This window comes from Oryx dammah, unplaced genomic scaffold (genome assembly GCF_014754425.2).
Source record: "Oryx dammah isolate SB20612 unplaced genomic scaffold, SCBI_Odam_1.1 HiC_scaffold_2, whole genome shotgun sequence".
NCBI classification, from domain to species: domain Eukaryota; kingdom Metazoa; phylum Chordata; class Mammalia; order Artiodactyla; family Bovidae; genus Oryx; species Oryx dammah.
Window position 1 is genome coordinate 11119197 of NW_024070186.1, and position 19767 is coordinate 11138963.

The window sequence follows — 19767 nt, forward strand, 5'->3', positions numbered from 1 at the left end:
CCCATCCTCACCTCTGTGACTGACTGAGTGCCGCCTGTCTGAAAACAGTACCCCATCCTCACCTCTGTGACTGACTGAGTGCTGCCTGTCTGAAAACAGTTGCCTGTCCCATCACTGTGGACTGCCCAGAAACAGACCTGAAGGTTGAAAATACTGCTCCATGTCCTCCAGTATCACACCAAGAAGCCCAGCCCTGGGGTTGCTGGGCCTTCCCAGACTGCCCACTCTCCCTGAAAGCTGCACTCACCTTCCAGTACCTGGGTAGGTGCCTCGGTGTGGGCCCCTGCACCCCCACAGGTCCTTGACTCCAGCTCTGGAAATGGTCTGGCATCACTATTAAGATGCAAAATTTCCCTCTCTCCTCTAGAAGTCATCTTAGAGGGCAGCCTTCATGATCAAGTCTAACCTGGACTGTTCTTCCTACTTTCCATCTCTCAGTTTCCCCTACTAGTATCTTTTCGTTGACTTATGGAGCTATATCCTCACATCAGATCTCCACGGATGTTAACGCTAATATTTTTAAAAATTTACTTTCGGCCTCTATCTTTCCTCCAGGCTGGTTTGTTTCCTCTTCCTCCCTCCTTTTCTCCTCCAGTTCAGTTCAGTCGCTCAGTCGTGTCTGACTCTTTGTGACCCCATGGACTGCAGCACACCAGGCTTCCCTGTCCATCACCAACTCCCAGAGCCTGCTCAGACTCATGTCCATCAAATCAGTGATGCCATCCAACCTCTCATCCTCTGTCATCCCCTCCTCCTCCTGCCTTCAATCTTGCCCAGCATCAGGGTCTTTTCCAATGAGTCAGTTCTTTGCATCAGGTAGCCAAAGTATTGGAGCTTCAGCATCAGTCCTTCCAATGAATATTCAGGACTGATTTCCTTTAGGATTGACTGGTTTGATCTCCTTGCAGTCCAAGGGACTCTCAAGAGTCTTCTCGAACACCACAGGTTTGAAAGCATCACTTCTTCAGTGCTCAGCTTTCTTTATGATCCAACTCTCACATCCATACATCACTACTGGAAAAATCAGCTTTGACTAGACAGACCTTTGTTGGCAAAGTAATGCCTCTGCTTTTTAATATGCTGTCTAGGTTGGTCATAGCTTTTCTTCCAAGGAACAAGCATCTTTTAATTTCATGGCTGCAGTCACCATCTGCAGTGATTTTGGAGCCCAGAAAAATAAAGTCTCACTGTTTTCCATTGTTTCCCCATCTATTCGCCATGAAGATGGGACTGGATGCCATGATCTTAGTTTTCTGAATGTTGAGCTTTAAGCCAACTTTTTCACTTTCCTCTTTCACTTTCATCAAGAGGCTCTTTAGTTTTTTATCACTTTCTGCCATAAGGGTGGTGTCATCTGTATATCTGAGGATATTGATATTTCTCCCAGCAATCTTGATTCCAGTTTGTGCTTCATCCAGCCTGGCATTTCACATGATGTACTCTGAATATAAGTTAAATAAGCAGGGTGACAATATACAGCCTTGACGTACTCCTTTCCCGATTTGGAACCAGTCATTGTTCCGTGTCCGGTTCTCACTGCTGCTTCCTGCCCTGCATGCAGGTTTCTCAGGAGGCAGGGCAGGTGGTCTGGTGTCCTGTCTCTTGGAGAATTTCCCACAGTTTCTTGTGACCTTTCTCCCCCACGTTCCCTTTAATTTGTCTGCCCATTTCTTGGACCTTTGGTTCTTCTCTTTCACATGCAAGTTTCTGTCCTTACACATCCTTGGCTGCTGATTTACACTGAAGACTGAGGCACCTGGAGAGCTGCCTGAAACTCAGCATCACCCTGACCACTCACAGCTCCTCTGCTGGGTGCGCTGACCTCAGGTGCCCCTCCTCACAGGGGAGGTCGCTGCTGAGCAGGCTGGTCTTCACCATTATGAACTCCCTGTTACACCTGGCCTCCTCATGTCTGGCTCGGTCTGTCGAGAGCAGTGCTGTGGGCAGAACTTCCCACAGTGGCAGAAACGTTCCTTCTCAACATTCCTTCTCTATCAAATATGCTAGCTGTCGGTCACAAGCAGTGACTGATGCCCAGAAACAGGATTCGCGCAACTCTTGGGTTAATTTGCACAGCCCATGAAGCCACTGCCGACCGTGCTGGGCAGTGCAGGATGAGGACCTGCACTGGGGGGAGTGCAGCTCAACAGCCTCCTCTGTGTTCCATTCTGTGGGAAAGAGGGGGCTTCCTGGCCACACGGAACAGGGAAGGAGATGAATATAAAACACCCAGAATTTCAAAGTAACATCAGTGATTCCTCACAAAATATGAGCTTTGGAAATGTAACATTGATACCTGACATTAATATTTTTATTAAAACCAACATATATGAAGCGGAAGAGAAAAGAAGTTGAAGAATCAGAGACTGTGCAATGAGTGAGAAAAAAAGGAACCATCATTTTATCTACACCAACACAAACCTTCTCAACATTCAGTACTTTTCACTGCTGACTTAAACCCTCTGTTTTAATGCTGTGAGTCAAAACAATCGACGAAGCACTGATGTCATCAAAAGGGATTTTTGGCCTCCACTCTTACTCACTCCCTCCATCAAAGGTTCATTTGGTTACTTACTCTGTCTCCAGGTTTAAGCAGTGGTTCGTTCTTATTAGTCAGTTTATTAAGTAGCGTATAAGCTAGTTTTAAACTTCGACTCCAAAGTTTGCCTAAAATAAAATAAAAATACTAACAATGTAAAATTTAAGAAACTAATAGTTTCCATTTTAATGTAGCAATCATAATACTCCATATATACCATTATTACTCTATTGTGAAAATGCAGATATTAATAGTTGCCAATTGATAGTTATTTTGCACAATGCGATAATGAACATCATAGTTTTCTTAGAAACAAGTTACAGATTTATTTTTCTTAACAGAAAAATAAAACATTTTCTTATAAAAAATTCAGAATACAGAAAAGCCAGCTGAAACAAAGCATTCTTTCTGTTATATACGTATGTGTATACACACACATAATATGCATAATTTTTTAAAAAATGGGATCATACTGACACTTCACTCTTACTTCAATCAACTGTGAATCACGGTGAACGCATTTTCGTTCCACTATGTCTCACTCATCCCCTTACACAAGTGGCACGCAGTTCATTTCACCTCTACAACAATAATTCACGAGGTGGGTCCTATCTTCATTTCTGCTCTTCACTCAAGAGAACCAGCCGTGCAGCCGTGAGCAGCAGGGACACATGGCCGGCGACACGTGCAGCACAAGCTGCTGACAAGTACAGACATCCAGAACACAAAAATGCTGCAAAAAGCCCCATGTAAAAATGTACAGAAGACTCAACAGCATTTAACAAAAGAGAAAACCTAAAGGATGAAAACAGGAAAAGACTGCAACGTACCAGCCATCACCAGATTAGCACCACAATGACTATCACTGTGTTCTCAGCAGATTAGCTCAAAGTAATGCTGCCAATGGCAGGGAGAGGGACTCACACACCAGGCAGCTGAGTGCAAACGGGAAAGGTCTGGAATTGATTACCTGGCAAAGGTAAAACCGTCATTATCCTAGACTGAACTAGTGCTTCCTCTCCTAATATTAACACATGCTGGACAAGAATGCACACTTGTCTACCAGGCAGTGCTGACTGTAACAATCAAGATGGAAATGACCCAACATCCACCAATAGTATGATAGATACATATACTCCGAAATAGTATTCATTCCTCAATGGAAATGAATGAGCCACAACTATATACAACAATACGGAAGACTCTTAATGCATATAGTAAGAGGCTCCACTGCCAAGCAGGAATGAGGAGTAATGGCAGACCAGCACTGCCATCCAAAATGATTTTAAAGCTGGATAAAATGCAAGACCATCTGCTCAGGGAGTTGACTCCAGAGAAACCCCTGGGGAGGGGAGCTGATCTTCCACAGCTGTTCTTGCAAAAACTGGGGTGTTTGGGGTCCTGCCACCCATAGGACATCAGCGCCTCATGGTCTTAGGCCTATCAATTGCTGCTTCTGGGGCATGGAGACCAGGGCCCCAAGAAGAGTCTACTGAATCCCAGGGCTGTGCATGCAGGTGGAAGCCTTGGAGAAGCCATTCAGAGCCCTCAAGTTGCTATGTAAGACAAAGACTGTGGATGGGGTCACTCAGAATACACCAGTTTAGAGAATCTGAATAAAGGAAAACAGAAAATCTCCAAACTCAAGTATATATAAAAAAGAATGCAAAACATAAAAAGCAATTTATTAAAGGCACACAGGACTCGAGAAGGTATTAATATAAATGTAATCAGAGTCCCAGAAGGACAGGAGAGATAGATGGGGAAGAAATACTGTATCAAGAACTCATGGGTGTAAGTTTCCAGAAACTGATGAAGGATACCACTCCATAGATTTAAGAAGGTGTGTGGTCTCCCAGCAGACACTTCCAAAGAACATCACAGCTAAATGCATCACAGCAAGACAGACACAAGGCAGAGCCAAAAAGCCATAGGGGGACGAGACAACGCATCATCCAGACAGTGGCAGCAACCTGAACTCACTTCTCAGAAGGCATCTCCAAGCCTGCAGAGTCCAACAACCCTGACCCCCTTCCAAGAGGGAGATGCAGGAAGTCCCACAACAAGAGGAGAGGTTATGGGGGAAACACAGGAAGGCGAGAAGGAACATTTAGCCAAGGAAGGAAAACAGCATGAGTCCTGACTTGAGAAGGAGAGCAGTGAATGGTGTCTTATGGGCGTAATGGGTACAGACTTAAGATGCAGGACAAGGAGGCAAGGGCCTCAGGCAGGGATCTTCGGGAAGCACCAAGGCAGAACGAGGCTCGAGAAGGGCCTGTGAAGGGGAGAGTGGACAGCGGCCTTGCAGCCCCTGCAGGCCTCTCCCAAGGACAGTCCTGGCTGAGCAGGACACAGGCCCTGTCCCTACCCCTCATGCAACCTGGACCCGAAAGCTGAATTGGATAGGTGAAGGCTGTCCTCACAAGTGGGCAACAAGTTCCTTTCCTAAAGAATTACAGACCCATCTCTCTAATGACCACAGGTACAAAGCCTGCAAACAACATATTGGCAATCAGAACTCAGGCATTTACTTAAAGACATTAGGGCCAAGTGGGATCTATTCTAGGAATGCAGGGGCTGCTTAACATTTGAAAATTATTCAATGGAACTTATCAACATCCGTTAGATCATAGAAAAAGCAAGAAAATTCCAGAAAACACATCTGCTTCACTGACAACATTGAAGCCTTTGACTGTGTGGACCACAACAAACTGTAGAAAATTCTTAAAAAGACAGAAATACCAGACCACTTTACCTGCCTCCTGAGAAACTTGTATGCAGGTCAAGAAGCAACAGTTAGAACCAGACACGGAACAATGAACTAGTTCAAAATTGGGAAAGGAGTGCATCTAGACTGTATATGACTCACAAGCTGAAATCAAGAGAGAAATATCAACAACCTCAGACATGAAGATGACACCACTTTAATGGCAGAAAATAAAGAGGAACTAAAGAGCCTTTTGATGAGGGTGAAAGAGGAGAGTGAAAAAGCTGCTCTAAAAGTCAACATTCAGAAAACCAAGATTATGGCATCTGGTCCCATCACTTTATGGCAAAGAGAAGAGGGAAAAGGGAAAGCAGTGACAGATTTTATTTTCTTGGGCTTCCAAATCACTGCAGACAGGGACTAGAACCATGAAATTACAAAGACACTTGCTCCTTGGAAAAAAAGCTATGACAAACCTAGATAGCACATTAAAAAGCAGAGACATCACTTTGCCGACAAAGGTCCATATAGCTAAAGCTATGGTTTTTCCAGTGGTCATGTATGGATGTGAGAGTTGGACCATAAAGAAGGCTGAGTGCCAAAGAATTGATGCTTTTTAACTGTGGTGCTGGAGAAGAATCTTGAGAGTCCCTTCGACAGCAAGGAGATCCAACCAGTCCATCCTAAAGGAGATCAGTCTTGAATATCCATTGGAAGGACTGATGCTGAAGCTGAAGCTCCAATACTTTGGCCACTTGATGCAAACAGTCCACTCACTGCAAAAGACCTTGATGCTGGGAAACACTGAGGGCAGGAGGAAAAGTGGGTGACAAGAGGATGAGACAGTATGACATCACCGACTCAACGGACATGAGTTTGAGCAAGCTCCGGGAGATGGTGAAGGACAGGGCAGTCTGGTGTGCTGCAGTCCATCAGGTCGCAAGGAGTCGGACACAACAGAGGGACAGAACCACAGCAACTCACCAAACTAGTAGAGCAAGACAGAGAAGTCACGTGAGCATCTTGACGAAGCAGAAAAAGCCAGTGCATGTCAAACAGCTTTTAGCAAATTAGGAATAGAAGTGAACTTTATTAACCTGATGAAGAATTTCTACCATAAAACAAGCAAAAAAGCTACATCTGCATCAAGACCAAGTGCTGTCCATCTAAGACAGGGAAGGGCTCATGTTGCACTGGTGGCTCCGGCCAAGGTGAGGCAGGGACAGAAGCACTAGGAAGGCCACGATGACACATCACTGCCCCTAGGTACTTGGCTGTGAACAGGATGCTCAGGACTACTCGCTAAGAGATCAAAAAGAACTAACACCTCACTTTAGCAAGATCACTAGATACAACGTCACCATTCAAAAAAGCAATTGCTTTTCTATATACAGGCAACAAGGCATAGAAAAGACTTACTCATTCCATTCCAACAGGAATAAATCTAACAAGATTCCTGGACTCAAAAGTATAAACCTTCACTGAGAGAAACTAAAGCAGACCTTGAAAGGAGAACATTCCAGGGCTGTGAACTGGAGGATTCCACAATCACAACAACACTGATGGGTTCAATGCAGTGTCAGTCACTATCCTGGAGGATTTTTTTCTGGAATGGATGCAGTGATTCTAAAGTTTACTTGGAAATGCGAAGAGCCAAGAAGAGTCCAAGGAAATCCTGAGAATCGATCGCAGAGCAGAAGGACTGACATCCGCTACTGACTCACAGCTCCAGTGACTCAGGAAGCCAGGATGGATGGCAGATGGTGAGACAGAACAGACCCACAGGCACATCTTTCACCTGGTGAAAAGCCATTGGACTGCAAAGCCATCCCTGGGGGAAGTACTGCTTCTCACCAATGATCGTGGATCAGTTACATTCAGAGAAGAGAACATGAGTCCAAGTTCACCCCACACAAAAGAAAACTGCAAACAGACAGATCGTAGCCCTAAGTGTGAAAAGTAAAAGCTGTCGCCAGATGAGAAGGCAGGAGAAAACCTGTGTGACCTAAGGTTCAGCAAAGGCTTCCAACGCTGGACAGAAAGCACAGAGAAGGGGGAAGATAGGTAAATTAGACTCCATTAGGCTAAGGCCTCTCATTTATCTAAAGTAACAGTGAGAAGTGTTAAAAGGCAGTACAAAGGGTAGGAGAATTCATTTGCAAAACATGTACTGGAGAAAAGGTGCCTAACTGAAACATAAAAAGCATCAGCAAAGGCACAGAGAAATGAGCTGAAGATCCGGGTGCTTTCTAGAAGGAGGGCTCACATAGCCCACAAGCACGTGAGGAGCACCCTCAGCACCAGGAAGCCAGAGTCAGCACTGAACTGGGCCTGATGCACACTCCCCAGGAAGGAGAAAGGAGACAGGGTCCAGCACGGGGTCGGGGAGTGGGAACTGCCCAGCAGCTCACCTCATGCCCACAGCAGCACAGATGCCTATACACGTCCACCGAAGACCCACAGAGAATGATCACAACACGCAGCAGCCCCACCAGGGACACAACCCAGATGTCCACCGACTGTGCAGCATGGACGTCAGCAGATGGATGAAACAACACTCACGGACGAGACTGAACTGACCACACAGTGCATGGGTGAGTCTCAGACAGCGCCAAGCATGAGGCAGCCCAGGCACGTGGGACTTGCTCACACCGGGGGTCAACAGGGCACTGGCCTTGGCTGTGGGGGATGCCGGCCTGGGGACCAGGAGTACCTCGGGGCCAAGTGTTCCATGAAAGCACACTGAGCCCAAAGTACGTGATTTGTGTTACGTTAAAACGAAAATGGAACCAAAAAATGCCAAACAAAAAAAACAAAGACTGCTTGATGCCATTTTTATAAAGTTCAAAATGAAACAAAAGTGAACTCCACTGGTCAGAAAGGCACACACAGACGTGGAGTACAGGGGGTGGTCTCTGCTGGTGGGAAGAGTAGCAGGTGGGACGGTGAGGAAAGGCTGTTTCCCCAGCCACTGTGTCAGCTCGTCAGGAATCTGCTCTCCCCGCCCCGCGAGCTCACATCTGTGTGGCCCCTCGGCCTCCTGCTGACACTTGCCATAGGTGAGGGTGTAGATGGCCTTCCCGGCGGTGTCCAGGGCAGTCAGGCACGGGGCTTTGGGCTGTGTGGTACCCCACTGCTGCAAGGCGGCCAGCAGGGAGGGCGGCCAGGAGCCCTCGGCCAGGGGCTCCCCTCGCAGCACCGCCATTTGGCTGCCCTCGGGCTTCGGCTGGTTCGGATCTGGCTGCTGCACTACAAGCGAAACGGACATGTGAAGACCAGCATTTCTAGAGCCAGGCACACACTCTGTTTGTCAGGCCTCACGTTTTATCATTCTCTTCTTCAAAAGCACGAACTCTAAAAAAGCTACCATCATTTCTTTAGATTTCCTTATCGTTACAATAGTCACAGACCAGCTGACCAAGGATGGAAAGAAATCAGGACGAGTCCTGCGACTGTAACCAGAGAGTCACAAGGACCCCAGGCTTTCACCTGAAGACACCTGAGAAGCAGGTGTCCCCACTTATGAAGGATAAGAACAGAATAACCACTTAAGTTTGGGCTCAGACCATGTTGGAAGAAACAAAATAAAGTAAAATCTATTATATTTTCAGTGTATATGTAACCAAGATTTGCCCAAATGTAAGAAAGACTTCCTAAAAAGCATTCATGGAATTGAACTCTGAATCTGAAAGGCTTGTTACACAGACAAGCCCTGACAGCCACGCTAACCCCAAAGTAGGGGGAGACACCAGAGCTGGCCGAAGGGGCGACTGCACAGCAGTGGTGCCGAAACCAAGGGCTAGGGGGCCAAGTGCCCCGAGGCCATGACAATACGTCACACACTGGTGTCTTATACGGGGCTTGACTTCTCCTTTCCTACAGATTTATACTTCTTAGTAAGTCTATGCTCTTCTTCCCTAAATATATATATATATATATATTTATATATATATAAATAAATATATATATATATAATTCATAAATGAGAGACAGAAATTCTAAAAAGGAGTCAAAACTTTGATGAAAACACAATGCTTTAAAACCAAGGCAAGACAAGTAGTTCAGACTTAAAACTTTAAATAAAAACTTAAATCATGGAAGTAAAATGAAGTCTTAGATGTACTCTTACAGAGTCCTACCACTAGGCAAGGCACAGAGGCGCCATCTCTTAACTACGACTTGTGTGCACAGTGCCCGGGGTCATGTGTGATGGGGAGGTCACTCCACACACATGACCAGAGCCGGAACACAGACCGCGCTTTTCTACATCTTCTGCCGCGGTGATAACCACATCATCACACCTCGCAGTCTCCCTGCTCGCACAAACTGGAGGGCCGGCGTTGGAACGCTCACCTTCCAAAAGCTCCTCGAAATCATCCACGAAGAACTCCTTCAGGGGAGGGCGCTTTGGCCTCTTCAGGGTGTTCAGAAGCTGCTGGATCTTGGAGGACACTCTGCTGTTCACGGGGACACCTGTCACAGGAAGAGAGCACTGAGGCCAGAGGTCAACCATGTGAGCACGTCAGAACTTGTGAATCTAACCAAGCTTTGATGGCCCATCAAATGGCCAGTCTGGAATTTATCAGTTCATCTGACATTTACTGACGCCTTCCAGGAACCAGAACTTGTTGTAAGCCGGTGGTTTTCAGAATGACCCAGGGACCCTTAGGAGTGCCCGAGGCCCTTTCAGGGGCTTTGTGAGGTCACATGAGATGCCATTCGCTCTCCTCTCTCATATGTGCACAGTGGAGGTTTCCAGAGGCTGCACGGTGTGGGCGCCCAGCAGATGGGAATCATGCAGACAGAGGCTGCTCTCACACCTGCAAATAAGCCAGCTCTCTCACGGCATCTCACTGCACGGGAGCTGCCCCTGTGACTGTGTGCTGTTTATGCTAAGATGTAATGAGTTTGGTATGGCTATTTTTCAATGACTTAATGAATATTTTAACAAATCTTTAATTTCTAATATGGTAAATATCCAGAGATAACCCACATAAGCTAAAAGCTCTTTGATGTCCTCATTAATTATTAAGAAATGCTGTTCTCAGGGATGTAAAGTTAGCCAACAGGTAAGTCTGCCCTCAAACACCTCTCAGTCTGCTGCATGGAAAGAAGCAAAAATATGTATACGTGCCAGCAAAAAAGGGCACCCACCACAGTGACAAGTCCTTGGAGGAAAAGGCACAGGGGACATGAGTGGGTGCACTGGTAGAAGAGGCAAGGGAAAGGCCTGGAGCCCCGGCCACCCTGTGCATCACGAGGCACATGGCACCTTCCTTCTCCTGGGCTAGGTCACCACTTGAAACCTGCATTCACTGGCTTGGCCTCTGCAGGCCCCTTTACGATACCACCATTTTGAAAGAGTCTGACTCTTTCCTTTATTAAGTAGAATATGCCTCATTCTGCATTTGCGTGAGGTTTTCTCAGGATTCAATTCAGATATCGCACAGCTGGCTGAACAGCACCTGAGAATCACATCCAGGCACGTAGGACCCCCACTGCTCTTCTGAGGTTCTGGGCACACTGCTGTCTAGCACTTTGCTGCCATCACTATTTTTTTCTAGTGCAACTAACAAACACTGTGAGAGGAGACCCTTCAAGACCTCACATATACCCTGACCCCCATCCAGCTCTCTCCCTTCGTGTCACAGCCACCACCACTCTGTCAGATGCAAGCTTTATTGCAATGGTTCGTCAATTATATTCCAACTTAAGGAGCCCACTGACACTAACAGTTGCCACCTGACTTCCTTCCTTCCTTACTGGCTCTCCTGAGAAAAGCTACCGAAGACCAAGACAGTGGCGAGATATGCTCCCTGCTATTACATTCTTTGCTTCCTCTAGCACACAGAGCTAAAAAGCCTGTGTACATGCACACATGTGCATACTCATGGATATGCACACACCCCATACACAATACACACATGCACACAGGCAGCACAACACACACAGGTCCGTGTCTCAGAACCCTGGGTCCACACATCACCCCAGTGCTGAGCTCCTTGTCAGACACCTCTTCTCCACAGAGGGAGCCTGCCTCCCAACAGCAATGCTGCAGTTCTGCACCATCACAGATGTGACATAATTGCCCGAGTCCTACCCAAACCAACACAGGAACAGCTACAAACGAGTTCAGGTTGGTGAGCCTTGCTCAGGACTGAGGACACTGTGTGCTCCCTCCCCAACCCCTCAAGGGTGGCTATGCAGTTCTTGGGAATACAATCAGATTTATTTATTTACAATTCTTTTCAGTTTTGGGATTCCCCCCTTCTTCTCATCTACTCTGCCCTGAATTCCGGGCCACCCTCCCCGTCCTCTGCAGGACCAGCCCCTGCTTTCTGGCTCCTTCCTCCTGTTGGTTGTTCTCCTGCTTCTCGCAAGGGAGGTGGTAAACTACGAACGTTCCTTTCCTCTTTGCCTTTTCATGTAACATCTCCTGGAAAACACCCTCATTCCAGGTCATAAAGAGCTTTTCACTATTTCTGACAGCCGCACAGTCCTCCACCGTGTGAAGGTACTCAGTTTATCCTACAATTTGAGAGGCCTGGACAGCAGGCAGTTCCCACTACTCCCGAGAGTTGCCCAGTCCTCCACCATGTGACTGTTCCCGGTTTAGCCCACAATTTGAGAGGCCTGGATGGCAGGTAGTTCCCGATGTTTTCCAAGTACAAACAGCAGAGCAGTGAGTGAGCTTGCGTGTACACACTTCCTGATTTCTGGAGGTGTGCACTCAGGGTTAATGCCCATGCTGTGCTACTGATCCAAATGGAAGCACAGACACAGATTTTTAACAGCTGCTCCCTCAGAAAGGCTGACCTACTTTGCATTCCCACCAACAATGTGGATTTCTCTAGTAACGAAAAAGAATGAACATCATGTGTAAGAGCTATTCTTATATATCTTTTTGTGAATTGTCTGTGTGTTCTGCTTATTTTCCTATACTAGGAGCTGGAAACTTCTTTAAGGACTGATGGAGAGTATCTGGGGCCGTGGCACCATCTCCATCATCTCCATCACAGACGATTCGGGAAGGCAGGTGTGGCAGCCCCAAAAGCACCCTGAATCAAGATGAACAGAAAAACATCCCAATGAATACATTCTGAATTTAAAAAATGAAACTGAAAAAAAGAGCAAAGGAAACACAGAGTAAGTAGGAGAGAAGTAACATAGGTGAGCAGAAAAAAACATAATCGAGAAAAGATAAACAATAGAGAAAAACAGTTAAATTAAAACTGGTTCTTTGAAAGATAAAGCTCAATTAGCTCACTAGCTAGGACAACTGAGATGAAGAAAGGAGACCCCAGCAACTAACACGGTGAGCCAGCACCACGGGTCCCGCACACGCAAGGCTGACAGGGGCCTGGAGAGCAGAGATGGGACAGGTGACTCCACCAAGGACACAGAACTGACTCCAGGTAGAAAGGCTGTTTCCTCTGATTAGAAAACAGAAGAGGAAGGATGCTTCTCAATTCATCCTGAGATGAGTACTATCCTGATACCAAACCAGACAAAAATGTCAGACCAGTATTTATCTCAAACACAGACACAAATGCTACAAAATATATTAGTAAATCAAATCCACGATATACGTCAGAGAGGAGGACACCACAACCAAGTGGGGTTTATCTTGAGAACATAGCTCCTTTGGCTTAATCTTCAAAAGTCAGTCAATGAAATGTACTATATTAACAAACTAGGAAAGAAAAACCGTATGATGAGCTTAACAGATTTTAAAAATCATTTAACAAAAATTATGATAAAAACTTTTCAGGAAACTAGAGGGAATAAAGGAATGCCCCCAACCTGATGAAGAGCAACTATTTTAAAAAATCCATGGTTAACATCACAATTAAAAATTGAAAAAGTGGATGCTTTCCCCCTTAAATGGGAAACAAGGCAAGTTGTGTCCATTCTCAACATTTCTAACTAACATTAATGGAAGTTCTAGACACTGCGACAAAGCCAGGAAACTAAACATTCCTATAGGTGGACAATTTGGAAAGAAAAGTAAAATTGTATTGACAACATGGTCATGCACGTGGAAATCTTACAGAATCTACCAAAAAGGCTACTAGAATTAATGTAAGGTCAATATACAAGAATCAACTATGTTCCTAAATATTAGCAATACACAACTGGGAAAAAATTTAAATATCACTTGTAATAGCATCTAAAAATATAACATACTTTGAGATAATTTTAACAAAATATGTGCAATACCTGTACACTGAAGGCTACAAAAACAGTGCTGAAAAAAAAAATTTTAAGTGCTAAGTAAATGGAGAGATATACCATATTTATCAATTAAAATGTACAACATTGTTAAGAGGCCAATTCTCCCCAAACTGATCTAGAGAGTCAATGAAGTACCAATCAAAACCCAGCAGAAATTTTGGTAGAAATTAACAAGTGGATTTTAAACTATACATTAAGATGCAAAGGAGCTAGAATAGGTAAGGCAATTTTTAAAATGAGCTGAGGGCCAACTACAGTACACAATTTTAAGGTTTATTATAAAACCACATATAAAAACCCACATATATAAAATCATGACAGTGTGGTACTGGTATAAAGATAGAAAAAGCATTGGAACAGCATACAGATCCCCAAAGTAGACCCCTCTCATATGTGGACCACCATATGCGGTCCATCTTGATTAAAGATGCCAAAGAAACTGGAGGGGGTATTACATGATCCTGGAACAACTGGACATCCATACACAGAAAAGTAAACTTAGATTATATCTTGCATTGATACTAAATTTAACTCAAAATGGATCATGTACCTAAACATAAAACTTAAAACTACAAAATTCTAGGAGAAAATATAGGAGAAAACTGTTAGATCTTGGGTCAGGAAAGTATCTATTAGATGTGACACAAAAATAGAATCCATGGAAGAAAAAAATGGTAAACTGGACTTCATCAAAATGAAAGACTTCTCCTCTCACTATTAGAGGATGAAAACACAAGCCACAGACAGGGAGAAAAAAAAATTATAAACCTGATAGAGAACTTATATCCAGACTATATAAAGAACTCTGAAGACTTAAGAAAACAAACAACACATTTTAAAAAACAAGCAAAAGATTTGCACAGACCCTTGCAAAAAGATATACAAATGGGAAATGAGCACATGAAAAGACGCTAAACATCATCAGTCACTAGGGAGATGCAAGTTAAAACTATAAGGAGACACCTCTGCGCATCTACAAGGATGGTCAACATATAAAAACCAACAATACCAGTTCTTGGCAAGGATATGGGGGAACTGGGACTCTCATCACTAATACCTGGGAGGTGAAATGTACAACCACGTGGAAATAAGTTTGGCAGTTTATTTTTTTTAATATTTATTTTTATTTATTTATTTATTTGGCTGTGTGGGGCCTTAGTTGAATCATGCGGATCTTTTATTGCAGTGCACAGTTTCTCTAGTTGTGGCTGCAGTGCTCGGGCTCAGCAGTTGTGGCCATAGTGCTCGGGCTCAGCAGTTGTGGCTGCAGTGTGCTCAGGCTCAGTAGTTGTGGCTGCAGTGTGCTCAGGCTCAGCAGTTGCGGCCGCAGTGCTCGGGCTCAGCAGTTGCGGCCTCAGTGCTCCGGCTCAGCAGTTGCGGCCGCAGTGCTCGGGCTCAGCAGTTGCGGCCGCGGTGCTCGGGCTCAGCAGTTGCGGCCGCAGTGCTCGGGCTCAGTAGTTGTGGCCGCAGTGCTCGGGCTCAGTAGTTGTGGCCGCAGTGCTTGGGCTCAGTAGTTGCAGCATGTGGGATCTGAGTTCCCTGACCAGGGACTGAACCCATGTCCCATGCACTGCAAGGCAGATTCTTAACCACTGGGCCACTAAAGAAGTCCCAGTTTGGCAATTCCTTTAAAAACTAAAATGTTCCCTGGTGGCTCAGATGGTGTGCCTGCAGTGCGGGAGACCTGGGTTCAATCCCTGGATTGGGAAAATCCCCTGGAAAAGGAAATGGCAACCCACTCCAGTACTCTTGCCTGGAAAATTCCATGGACTGAGGAGCCTGGTAGGCTACAGTCCCTGGGGTCGCAAAGAGTCAGACACGACTGAGCAACTTTACTTTCTTTCTTTCAAACCTACTGTATGATCCAGCTATTCTACTCCTAGATACTGACCCAAAAGAAATGAACATGCATATCCACACAAAGACTTGTAAAGGAATAGTTACAGTAGCTTTATTTCTAACAGCCAAAAACTGGAAACACCCAAAATACCCATCAGTAGGTAAAAAGATAAACTATGGTGCATCTATATGATGTGAGAGTTGGTCCACAACAAAAGCTGAGCACCAAAGAACTGACACTTTTGAACTGTGGTGTTGGAGAAGACTCTTGAAGAGTCCCTTGGACTGCAAGGAGATCAAACCAGTCAATCCTATAGGAAAAAAGTCCTGAATATTCATTGGAAGGACTGATGCTCAAGCTGGAGCTCCAAAACTTTGGCCAGCTGATATGAGGAGCTGACTTATTGGAAAAGACCCTGATGATGGGCAAGACTGAAGACAGGAGGAGAAGGAAACCACAGAGGATGAGATGGTTGGATGGCATCACCGACTCGATGGACATGAATTTGAGTTGGGATGGACAGGGAAGCCTGTCGTGCTACAGTCCACGGAGTCGCAAAGAGTCAGACATGACTGAATGACTGAACTGAACTGATAAGATGAAATGTAGGGAGATTTCATCTCCCAAGAAAAGGGATGACCTATGATACATGCAAAAACATGGATGAATTTCAAAATAATTGTGCAGAGTGGCAGAAGCCAGACAATAAAAAGTAAATGCTGAGTGATTCTATTCATATAATATCCTAGAAAATGCAAACTACTTTACAGTGTCAGGAAGTAAATCAGTGGTTGCCTGAAGGGATGCCAAAAAGGGCAGCAAGCAGCTGTTACAAAAGTGCACAAGGAAGGAAGTTTCCAGGAGCACCAGGTATACTGGCTACAGTATGGATTTCACGAGTGTACATGTATCTTCAAGCTTATAAAACTGTCAAGCATTCCCTGGCGGTCCAGTGGCTAAGATTCCACGCTCCAATGCAGTGAACACTCGTTCAGTCCCTATCAGGGAACCAGATTCCACATGCTGCAACAAAGACTGCAGATTTCATGTGATGCAACTTAAGACCTGGTGCAGTCAAATAAACAAATTTTTTTAAAAAGCTTATAAAATTATACACTATAATACACACAATAGATAATGTCATTTACAGCTCAACTAAGTTCTTAACAATTTTTAAACATAATGAATAACAAGTTAATTTTTTTAAATCTATCTAACCAACAGGAAGACTGCTTCACATTGACTCCATTTCCCCTCTTGTATCTGAACAAGGAACTGAATGACACCAACAAAATCAGACCAACTGCTCAGGAGCCTAGAAACACATTAAGGTCTCAGATCTAAGAACTGCTGGATTTTTCTGCAACTCAAATTTGGCACGTTGGAAGAAAAACTTCACGTGATTTTGATAAAAGACACTGGAAACTGTTTCAAAAGGAAACAGTACAAGTGCGGAAAGGAGACTCAGGCTGACATCTCTTGCCCTGCACGTGTGAAAGCACGACTGACTGAGGCAGCTGTTGCTGGCTGCGCTTGCAATACTGGGTCCACCTAGAGAAACTTCCCCAGCTTCTCCTCTTCCCACAATACCACTGATCCAAACCTTGTGCATCAACTTAAATGTGCAGGCTTTCTCCTCCCTCCTTCTCCTTGTTCCCGACTTGACCTATTCCTGATCATTTCTGCACGTGATATACACACGAGCAGTCTAAATGCACCAGGGCTGCACCTGACGGCTGGCTCACCAGCTACCGTGAGATCCAGTGCCTGTGCTCGGCTGTCTCAAAGCAGGAAGAGAGGCATGCTTACCACCTGCCGTCTCTAGGACACTCCCGCGGCACCCCCGAGGGACTCCTCTCACGGAGGCCATCTGCGGACGCTCACAGTATGTGTGCTGATGCTGCACGAGGCCCGTGGTGACATCAGGAGGGGCAGAGTGCAGATCTGCTTTTGAAACACAAACCCAAAATAAAAGTGGCTGTTAATTCAAAAGAACATGAACATTAAGTTGCTGTTCAAACTCCATTTGACTGAAGCTTCAGTAGCTCAGCTCTAAGCAAGGAACGTGGCATTCCGATCGACTCTGTCTGCCTGGCTGACCGAGCACACTAGGTGCTGTGAACTCTAACTCTGGACATGGCCTGGACAGTTCTGCGTGCACGTGGTCATCCAGTTCTCAGAGGGAACTAGGCCGGAAACACCAACCACAGCACAGAATGGCCGTGAGGAATACACATTTCCCAATTTGGCCTAAGGAGGTTTTACTTAGAAATCTTCCTCAATGAAGCAGCAATATATTTTTAATTAATAATATTTTTTGTTATATTATGAAAAAACTTCCAGGCTTCTATAAACTACCTCTATTCCCCTAAAAAGCAAGTTTGAATGCCATGCAGACACAAACCTTGGCAATCTTCACAGAATAAACCTACACAGATTAAAAACTATCCCTAGAGTCAGTTCAACAGGTCCCATTACTAAGAGGCTGCAGTCAGATTCTTAAGACAGAATGTACTCACCTCACACTTAAAGACAAACTATGTTAGATACAGAAAGTATTTAAATCCCTCCTCCCGTTGTCTGAGTGTCCGCTCTGGGCTCCATTCTCACTGTGTGGCGTGTGTATCTGCTCTGAGGCTGGCTGACTGCCGCCAGAGCATCACCACTATACAACTCAGTCTTCCGCCAGGAAAGAGTCAAGTGTGGACCTGGCGTGATACTCGTCCACTATCAAGAATGGATACTGCTCTGTAACCTCTTTAGTCTTCAAATGAATGTTCCCACCATCACAGATTTTGATACTGATTTTCTATCTATCATTTCATAACCTAGAGAGTTTGCAATCTAAAATTTTTTTTAATATGTTAGAAAGATGAATTTATATGGAAGCAAAACACAAACTTACTACACAAACTTACATAGCAGAAAACACCATTTGGAAAAACCTAACTTTAATGACAAGAGTTTTCATAACCTTTGAAAAAGCTAGAAGTTAATGAAATTAGCATTTTAAAGTATGCTTACCACAGAGTTCTTTCAGTTTAAAAAGAAATCTCCCCTCCTTTCCAATCTAGCAAAAATGAGAGATTTTAACTATATTCATGAAAAAAAGGTATAAATGGTAATTCTCAACTACAAAGTAACTTTTTAAATAGCTACATAAAAATAAACAAACTACACTCCAAAATGAACTACTGTAATTAAATATGCTGCTTTTAAATATAGGTACTTAATTTGTGTTCAAATGTTTTATGCACATGATTTTCCTAGCCCCAAACTGAAAATGATAAATATTTTTTAACATTTTCTAACTGTAATTTTTTTTACAGTTATATTCTTTCTATATTTCTTTCCTTAGCCCAAATTGAAGAATTCTCCTAGTGTCAGAAACTAAAACAAAGGATGACTTTTATAACAAGGAGAGGGAAGTGGGATGGTTTTCAGATTTAAAATTCAGGTCACATGAGAAGTGCATGAAGGCTACAGACAACAGTGAGGTATACATACAGAGCAAGTCAGACCTTGGGACCACGAGAACTAATCAAATGACATGCATGTGAGCACAGGTGAGCCGGAGGGAGGGAGAGCGGCTCAGCCACACCTGCAGGAGTCAGGAGCCCCGCAGCCACGGGGGCGACAACCCACCCCGAAGCCTTTATAGCCAGGACCTTTCTGAGAAGACACTCACTCAAACTCACCTTACAACTCTGTGAAGTCAAGTAATTAGAGATTTTGAACTACAGTCAGTTTTTCAAGCTAAATACGCTTCTCTTTCTAACCCACCAGGAAGCTGTGTTTATAACAGCTCAGCAACAGCTGATACAAGCAAACAGTGACTGCTCTGCCCTACTTCCCTCACTGCGGGACCCAGAACAGAGCTGTGGAAAGCTGGACCAAGCGAGAAGAGAACACCCGCACGCTGCCGCTTCCCTCACAGTGGAGGTACTTGTGCATTTCCAAACAGTGCAATCGCCATGACAAACAGCAAAAACGTGTCCACCTAACGCTGTTTTCAGGCTCTCCCCTGTGAAACCCCTTGAGGACAGGTGGGCAGTAATCACCAGCCATTTGTAGGTCCCCAGGAGAGTGACCACAACAATCTTGGTGGGTGTTTCCAGAGGAGCTTTCTCTCGTAAAGCAAACCGCCCAGGATGGCCCTGACAGCGCAACCCCGGCTCCTCCATGTGCTGGGAGCAGGTCAAGGCATCGTGAGTCCTCACCTAAGAAGACATCACAAGCTCAACAGAAATGTACAGACGTTGGCACTGACTCAACCAGTAACAAACGAAGAGCATCAGTGATGTGCCCACAGAGGAAATGAAGGCGTCGGTCACTTACAACACCCAGTCCCACCAAATGACCAGTATCTTGCATAGAGCAGCTTAGCACCTGAGGCCAGCACATGCCCGGGGGCGCTTAACCTGCTGGGACACCATCAAAAACACT

The 19767-nt window shown here is 44.9% G+C and overlaps 1 protein-coding gene across 3 annotated transcripts in view; it reads right to left on the reverse strand.

The window, feature by feature from the left end:
• The window catches only part of DIP2A (disco interacting protein 2 homolog A), a 111230-nt gene that overhangs the window by 59107 nt on the left and 32356 nt on the right, over positions 1–19767 (reverse strand). For all 3 annotated transcript variants that reach the window (XM_040264507.1, XM_040264516.1, XM_040264496.1), the window contains 4 exons: positions 17131–17265; positions 9600–9719; positions 8301–8495; positions 2576–2667 (listed from right to left, as the gene is read on the reverse strand). In XM_040264507.1, the coding sequence (XP_040120441.1) occupies positions 2576–2667; positions 8301–8495; positions 9600–9719; positions 17131–17265 (542 nt within the window). The remainder of the gene's footprint in view (positions 1–2575; positions 2668–8300; positions 8496–9599; positions 9720–17130; positions 17266–19767) is intronic.